Consider the following 9250-nt stretch of genomic DNA (forward strand, 5'->3'; position numbering starts at 1 on the left):
CTGGCGGCTTAAAACTCATGCTGGGTGGATGTGCATATATGCCCCAAATCTCAAGAGAATGGAGGAGAAGGGATTATGGCATGGTCATCCATCACACCCCCTTCCCCCACTGCCAGGGGGTGATTTCTCGCTTTCTGTCTTACTGTCTCTGTCTCTCCAGTGAGCATAGTGCACTATAGCAAAAATCTCTCTCTCTCTCAAAAAAAAAAAAAAAAGATTTTGTAACTATTTGTAACTATTAAGAGCGTCAGGAAAGACTTGAGGATTAAAGTGTAAGAAAAGAAGACAGAAGTCATGTTTCAAAGACCTGTATTACCGGAACTTCATCAATTTGTAAGACATGTATGTGAAATTACTAGCAGTTTGATTCTTGAAAGATCTCTGAATCATGTGCAGCTACTTGGGCGAGAGAGTTGGGACCCTGTCATGAGACAGGCGGAAGGAAAAAAAAATCCAGTCACAATATTTTATTTGGCAACAAGAGAGATGTGGTGACTGGGGGACAGTGATGTCCAAATGGGTGATGTCAGTCAAAAGACAACGTGGCACAGAATATCAGTATTCTGGCCAGGCCTCAGAGATGTGGCATAAGAGTATGTAAAGAAGGGGTCTGGACTTATGTGCGAAACTAGACTATGGTGAACACACAGATTAAAAATAATGTGAGGTGAGAAGCAACAGCCATTATAGCTGGTAACATATTTCTGAGTGCAAAGAGAAGGTCTAGAATGGATTTTTCTTCGTTGGCCATCGCTTGGTACAGTCTCATTTGCAAATCATGTATAGTTTTTATAATTTCTGAGGACAAGAAATAAAATACTTTTTTACACACACACACACACACACATATTTTGTAACGGCCTATCCATCTACATTCAACTTTCTCTCTTCTTTTTTTTTTCAAATTTGCTAGAGAACATGTGTGCTCACCAAAGGGAGAGACGGACAAGAAAGGGAGAGGGTGTGGTCACACCACATTCTCTCCTGCATTTCTATTTCTCTACACCATCAGGATTTTGGACACACACACACATGTACCTGATTTGTATTTCAAGCCACTGGCACTGGAATTCAAACCATGCAGTTATGTGAGATATAACTCCTAAACCACAGGGTCATGAGACCCACTTCATCTTTCTCTTTTCTTAATTCAGTCATTTTTAGGCTAAATGCCAGATAACCCAGTGAAGAAGTTTTCTCCTGCATTACTCAGAGCACTTGATGCACTGGCATGGAAGGAAGAATCAGTTCTACCAGGCTGGGAAGGATTGGGGGTGGGAAGGGATAGAAGGACAGATAAGATAAACTAGACAGATAAGAGGAACAACATCTAGTGTAATACACACAGTAGGGAGGATTTAGTTAACACCTTACTGTACATCTCAGAGTAGCTAAAAAAGAGGGTTTCAAATGTTCCCAGCACAAAGTAATGACAAATGAGGTAACAGGTATACTAATTATCCTGATTTAACCATTATACATTGTATTCATGTACTGGAAAATCACATTATCTATTTAAAAAAATCAGTTCTATCTTCAAGGTAAGTTTGTTGGGGAAGGATTTAGACAAGACCTCATGTTTGAGCTCAATCTTAAAGGAAGTACTTTCCGGTAAAAAAAAAAAAAAAAGTAAAGCAGGAAAATCCAGGTGTAGAGTATGGAGGTAAGAAAGAGCTTGAGGGAAGGTGCAGGTAGCCTTGCATGGCTGCGCTAATGCATGCATTAGGGAGACAGGGCTGCAGCTGGAAGGACGGCTGGAGGCAGGGCTGGGACCCAGGCGCTAAGGGCCTAGACTTAACACTTCTGCACATATGTCCTGCAGGCACCTGGAATCCTCTGGAAGATTTTAAGCTGAGGGTACAACATAGGATGGAATTGGATTTGAAACATAAGAATGGATAACCTTGGGATTGGCCCTGTGGCCTGGTGGTTATGGGAGCCAATCCCATATGGGATGATTCAAATCCTGGTCCTGGCAGCTTGAAAAACTCACTGGGCGCATGCACATGGGTACTTACATCAGATTTTCTTTTTCAAAAGTGACCGTGATAGGAATGTGGGCAAAGGGCAAGTTTTCAACTTCACCCTCAGTTCCCTCAGTTCTAAAGCAGAGACAATAGGTTTGTATGACGATTAGAAGAGGTAAAGTATGTAAAAGGGTATATGAGGAGACTTTATAAAGTTTGTAGAAAAACAATTAAAAGTATGAATTTCAGGACCAGAAGTTGGCATAATGGTTATGTTGCTGGACTCCTGTGTAGTTGACTATGGTTTGAGTCCTGGGCCCGGTGTCTTAAACTCATGCCAGGTTCGTGTGCGTGCATGCCCAAGACCCTGAGAAGAGAATGGAGGAGAGGGGATTGCAGCGTGGGGGGTGATTTCTCGCTTTTATTCCCCCCCCTAGGAAAAAAAAAAAGTCTGAATTTATTTTGGTGCAAAAGAAAATTGAAATCCACAAATAGTACACACTTTCCATGAGCTTCTTGAAGACCCTGTGTATATACATTTGAAGTATTATATGATTCAGAGTCGTGAATGAGTTCACATGCTTGCTTTTCTATGAAGAAACTAGTTTTGCCATCTGTGGCAAAATACACATGCTTGGCATTGTTACCTGACTTATATAGCTGTCTTCTTTAAACATCTGTTACAGTTTTTCCTTTTTATGGGAGCATCTATTACTGTTTGTCATCTGCTCTACCTTAAATGCTAATTGCTACAAATAGAAAGTGTGGGCAGGGGAGAATTGATGAATATTGCTCATAAAAAAGGATTTTATTCCTTGTACATTCTTTCAAGGGCCATTTAGAGAGAAAAATGTTTTTCATCTTATAGTACGTAGCAGGTCAGATGCCTAAAGGCCTCATATTTCACTCTAATTCTCTTCAAGAGCATCAGCTGTGGGTTGGTAAATAGAAACCTCGTGTCTAATAGCTAAGCATACATAGAAATATCTTATAGTATGTGGTATTCAGCTGATTTTATCCAGCCTGTTATTAAGGAGGAGCTGGGATTCTAAAGAAAATGGGAACATTTTCAGAACTTGAATCTGAACCCTGTTGCACTACTCAGTGATGGTGTGACCCAGGAAATTACGTCACCCACCCTGAGCCCCAGTCCCTGTAAAGTGGGAAGTGTAATCAGGTCTGTAATAAAAGCAGCTGGGAGGATTCTGTGAGGCCGTCGGGTTGAAGTGCTGGGTGAGTGCCTGACAGACAGGAAGCACTTGTACATTATGGTTAGGTCTGGGAGAGAAACAACTTCGGCCATACAGGCTCAGGCCAATCTAGCCTGAGGATGGAATCAGATATTTCATGTCAAGTTTCTTCTGGAGACAAATCTCAGTATACTTGAAAAACAAAGTAGGAAAAAAGAGGACTGAGTTTAACCTATAAAGGTTTTTGAGCTTGAAGAGGTGTTGGAGTTGGGGGCTTACCTTGTGTCATAGGCCTTAGTGATGTAGACTCAGGTGGCAGAGCATCCTGTCACCTGGCCAGGCCACATGGACAGGACAGGTGCTGAGGAGCTGGACTACAAAAAATGGCATGAATGGTGATCCTGGGCAAAGCAACATGGTCCACACAATGCAGGTGTAAAAGTCAAATTCTGTGTTTATTCTTTTATCATTTTATTTGGAATAGGTAGCAGCACTGCCTGGGAAGACACTTGGGAAAGGAGGAGAGGGAATCTGTTGGATGGAAATCTTACCTTTGAGCGTCAGTTACATTTCATGCCTAATATCAACACTTTACATGTTAGACTTTTCCAATGGCAAGCCAGGGAGTGGATGGAAGGTGATTTTAAAGGAAAAGTTCTTACGAGTTCAACATGGCTGCCAAAAGCTTATTCTTGAATTTCATCACGCATGTGCCTCTGAGTTATGTTTCTACAACCTGACTTAAAGAGAGAAATTTTCTGGGTAGCACAAGCTGGCTTCTGTCTTTCTAGCATCTCTGCCTCTGGCTGATATGACACCATACTGCCCTGACAATTAAGATCAGCTCTGGTATGGATCTGATATTAAGGATATTCATGTCTCAGCCATAAAGCAGAACTTCTCAGACAGCCAGATTCAAGTCTTCCACCTTTCCCATCAGATGTCTCTCCACTCCCTGACTCCACCAAAATCCTGAGTTGACCCCTACCTCTGGGCTAGCCAGGCACACATCAAGAGTATTGGTTAGTAATGGGCTCAAGGCACAGCCCACCTGAGACATGTATGTGCTCAGGCTTGATCTACACTGGCAAAATCTGCAAGGAAATTTCTAAACATTTCAAATGATTGACTCCTCAGAGGAAATGATCCATCAAATATATATATATATACACACAAGTATATTTAATTGCTTTTTAAAAACCACAACTGAGAAATTTTTTGCCACTGGGTAGAATTAAATCTGACAAGAAACCCTATAAGTTCTTATTAGTACCATTATTGTTTTCTTTGGCTCCATGTATTATATTGGTAAAATGACCAAAAAAAAAAAAAAAGAAAATTGTAAAAGGCAAATATTTTGTACAAAAATACAAAGTTTTAAAAGCTCTGTAAGTATATTTCATATTATTACTAAGAGTTGGCCTATATATCTGTATATCTGCATATTTTTTCCTACATTTAGGATTTTAGAAATGTAAGGTACTGTTTACACAGTATATATTTAAGTTCTTCCTATAGCTCAACAACCAATGACAGTTTTTCCCCCCCTGGTTGGAGCACTCCACATTTTGGAAGATATAATTTGCATAATTACATGGTTACTGGTTGAGAAAAACTGATGTGATTTAGTCCATATGCATACTGAAAATCAACATATCACACTGAGGGAACATTTTAGTTCCCAAGTCCTTGGGTAGTGATGGATGATTAAAAAAAAAACACACTAACTGCCAATTTGTTTAAGTAATTGGTTCCAGTGCTTTTTTTCCCCCCAGTCTGGTGAGAAGTTCATAAAATCAGAAGGGATTGTCCTTTGCTTTTGAGAGCCGTCTGAAAATGTGCTGGTGTTACTCCATGACAGTCCATTATAATGCAGATGATAGTACTAAAAGAGAGAAATAAGGATGGGCATTAGGATAAAGTTAATGCACAATTCAAAGAAACGAACATGTACTTTTATAGGATAGCTTCTAAAATACAGTAATTCAACAATGAATTCATTTCTTTTTTCAAAGAAATGTCTAGAAGTTCTTATTCAGATTAAGTTAAAGCTAAGTTTCATTTTGAAGAGGCCTACTCTGGGGAGCCCAAGTCCCTATCCAAATCCTAAATTGCCAAACAAGGCAAACAAATGACACATCTGAGTGATTGATCACCATCTACCATAATCTCTTATTCATTCATCCATTCATTTACGTAAAGAAATTGTATTTTATAAGAGAGAGATTTTGGACAAGGTCTGAACAGTCCCCCAAACTCTCATATCCCACTTAGCTGGGACACAGGTTTGTGCCACCACGCCTGGCCTGTCTAGGTTGGGCTGAGAACTAAACCTGAGGCTCCATGTAGCTTCAGCCACTACGCAGAAAGGCCCTTCTGCCTGTGCCATAATGGGGCCTACAATCTCTTGTTGAGATATCTATATGCCTCCCCCTCAACTGTCCTGGATGTGAGTTCTATACATGTCTTAGCACTTGGACCAATGTCTGACATATCAAAGGTGCTCAGTAATTATCTGCTGAATGGATAATTTGTGTCCCAGTAACTTCCAAAAATAATTTGAGCAAAATAGGTTTGAGATCTTTGTTTACCACCAACTTTTAAAAAAATAATAGCTTTGTTGAAATATAACTTAGAAATTTATACAATTCACCTATTTGAAGTATATAATTCAGTAATTTTTAACCTATTTGCAAAGTTGTATAACTTAGAACTGTCTAATTTTAGAACATTTTTATCATTCCATAAAGAAACCCCATACTATTAGCATTCATTCCCTAGTTCTCCATCCCCTGTCACATCTTTAAAATCTATAATAGTTCTAATGAAGAAAATTAAGAGGTCCCATTCTGAAGAGTGTCATGTATTAAATGAAGCTTTAGGTAAATATGTTTTGAAGTCAAGAAAATTCTCCAAAGGCCTCACTGGCTTGAGTTTATAAAGGTCTCAGACTCTCTCTTTCCATTATCAGGCACATCATATGGCTTATAGTAGATATTCAGTAAATATATGTGGAACTGAATGCTTGGTCACCTGAATTGTCCATGTATGGATGTCTACAAAAAAGATACAACATTGGAACCATATCTTTTTTTTTTTTTTAAGAGAGATTTTTGCTATAGGGTGCATGTGCTTGCTGGAAAGGCAGAGAAAGATAGGGAGACAGAACATAAGAAATCACTTTCTAGGAGGGATGGCCACATCACATTCTCCTCTTGGGATTTTGGGCATGCACGCTCACATGCCTGGCATGAGTTTTAAGCTGCCAGGTCTGGGACTCGAACCACGGTTGACCATGTGGGTGTCAAGCAACATAGCCATTATGCCATCTGCTGGTCCCTGGGACCATGTCTTAAAGAACAATTAATTGATAATATGAGGGATCTTGAAAAAGTTCATAGAAAATAAGTTTAATCAAAAAATAAAACATGGATTTCAAAAAAATTTTTGCACCAAAATAAACTTGTACTTTAATTCTATTTTCCATGAACTTTTTGAAATCCCTTGTATTATAAGATATTGCAGGTCAGCCCCATAACTCGGCAGTTAAGCCCTGTGCATAGGGAGCTAGATCCAACATGGCTGACTGCAGTTAGAATCCTGGCCCCGGTGGGGTGAGTGCATACATGCCCAAAATTCTGATGGGAAAAAAGAATGGAGGAAAAGGGATTGTGGCATAACCATACCCCAGTGAGGGGTGCTTTCTTTCTCTCTTGTTTGCTTGCTCTCTTTCTCACTCTCTCTTGCATGTCTTCTGGCATTAAAACAATGATATTGAATGGAGCTGGCTAGTCTTAAGATTTTACTGAGTACTTCCTGTATACTGGACACATTTATTAACTTATTTAAATTTTCACAACAACCACCCCCCCACAATACACACACACACACACACACACACACACACAGAAAAAAAGATACTGTTGTCGTAGTATCTAGTAACTGCCCACCTGGTGAGTGACAGAACCAGTACTAGACCCTAATTGCACAGAGTACGCTGACAGTCCTGATGCTTATGCTTACCTGTCTCCCTGTCCTTTTCACAAATGAAGTTATTGATGTCTTCACACTGGAAATCGTTCCATTGCCCAGCATAAATCAATCCGGCACAGTCTTCTCCTGGCCCATGCCCATGACCCCAGTTATCTGGCTGTCCAGCTTTCCAATTTCTTAAAAAAAAAAAAAAAAAAAAAAGAAGAAAGAAAGAAAGAAAATATTATCTGCACAATAACACAGGTTTTCTTTACTCAGAAGCAACAGAGAAATATAAAAAACAAAACTGAAGCATGTCAGGTGTCCTGGAATGAAAATGCATTGTTTAAAAAACCGAGTATGTACTACTTCAGAAAGAGAAGCAGCTGTTTTGCACAGTAGTGTGCAATGCAGCATCTCTCCCCAGGCTTGTGATCTTTACCAGTGAAATCACCTCGCTGAGCTTCTTCATCACAGTGCTGAGGGAGTGAATCCTTCTTTGGCACAGTTAGATGCATGTCTTTCTAGTACGTTCTTTTTCTTTTTTAGAGACATTTTTGCTATAGGGCGCATGTGTGAGACAGAAAGTGAGAAATCACCCCTCCCCGGGGGTGGGGGGGAGAATGGCTATGTCCCCATCCCTTCTCCTCTATTTTCCTTTTGGGCTTTTGGGCATGCACTCACATCTGCCTGGCATGATTTTTAAGCTGCTGGTCCAGGACTTGAACTGCTGTCAGCTACATGGGAGTCTGCTGACATAACCATTACACCGTCTGCTGGGCCCTCTAGTGTGTCCTTGAATGATGACTTCTGTGTGTGTCTCTCTCTCTATATATAGATATATAGACATACACATACATATACATATATACATACAGATATTTGTGCCATGAGGGTATCACACACATACATTTTCTCTTTCTTGTGAGCACTCAGAGAGATCCTTGTACATTTACATATCTTGCCTCAACAAGTCAAAGCATCAGGAAGAGAAAGTGCAAGACCCCTGACATACATTTACAAGAACCTACAATTACAAACTGGTTATGATTCTCTGGCTAAGCTATAGGTGGTTGATTGTTCTAGAAAGAAATAGTAATTTAATCTTACTGAAAGTGACTCACACATTTTACTGTCATTTCGGGGAGATAGTCTTAAAAACAAGTTTTTTTTTTTTTTTTTTTTTTTTAAGGATGTGTTCACCTGGGGCTTGTTAATTTGGATAGTGCTACTTAAAATAGCATTCTGCCAGGGTTAATAGTTCTTGATGCTGTGTCCATGCAATAAATCAGGTGTATTTCACATTCAATTATTGAAGGCTATATCTTCTCTAAGAAGCAGGTTTAGGTACAGAAGCTGTGGCTATTACCGGAGAGGGCAGGCTTGCCGACGGGGAAGGTCTGGAAGAACATCTGCAGCAGGAAGGCGTGTCCCATAAACAAGAACTCATTCCCCCCCCAGCCATACAGTATCCCTATTACCTGATATCTTTTGACAACAGGGCCAGAGAAACCAGAGGGCAGGGAAATTTAGAGTCAAAGTGTGGGGAAGCAAGACAGAAATGGCTCCCATACACAATGTATATTTTTGAATTAAAAAAAAAAACCCTGAACAGTGACCTTGCTTAAATCTACTGATGAAAAACGAAAAGAGAACCATCAACTGATGTAAGTAAAAATGGGAAGAGAGCAAAGAGTCACTCGCTCAGCAGAGTGAGTAGGCTTCTCCTCTGTGCCAAGTCTAACCTCCGCGAGGGCAACACGGCAGAGCCGAGAGCAGATAACGTCCCAGCTGTCCCAGAACATACATAGAAGACAAGTCACGAATGAACAGTCCAAGACTGTCCCAATAATGACAGAGATGACGTTGGAAGACAAAAATAGTTTCACCTCTGCTCTTTTGTATACAAGTAGTCTTCAAAATGTTTATGGAAAAATGTGCATTATAAAAAAAGGCATCGTTTTCAAAATATTTCGCATTGAAATAGACTTGTACATTAAGTCCATTTTTCCGTGAACTTTTTGAAGCCCCCTTATACTTCTGTCCAACTAGCAAGAGTGCCCTGGAGATGTCAAGGATACCTGAGTGGCTGACCTTGATGTATATTCCATTTATTCCTGC

At 40.0% G+C, this 9250-nt stretch overlaps 1 protein-coding gene and 1 pseudogene across 1 annotated transcript in view; one reads left to right on the forward strand and one right to left on the reverse strand.

The window, feature by feature from the left end:
* Positions 1-294: 294 nt before the first annotated feature.
* LOC102482379 (single-stranded DNA-binding protein, mitochondrial pseudogene) lies at positions 295-1902 on the forward strand (annotated as a pseudogene).
* A 1691-nt stretch (positions 1903-3593) lies between these two features.
* The window catches only part of COLEC12 (collectin subfamily member 12), a gene marked incomplete at its 5' end in the record, with an annotated part of 43133 nt that continues 37476 nt past the window's right edge, over positions 3594-9250 (reverse strand). Inside the window, 2 exon segments of the mRNA XM_014588992.2 lie at positions 3594-5042; positions 7181-7326. Of these exon segments, the coding sequence (XP_014444478.1) occupies positions 5023-5042; positions 7181-7326 (166 nt within the window).

This window comes from Tupaia chinensis, unplaced genomic scaffold, assembly GCF_000334495.1.
Source record: "Tupaia chinensis unplaced genomic scaffold, TupChi_1.0 Scaffold000320_2, whole genome shotgun sequence".
Classification (NCBI taxonomy): Eukaryota; Metazoa; Chordata; class Mammalia; order Scandentia; family Tupaiidae; genus Tupaia; species Tupaia belangeri.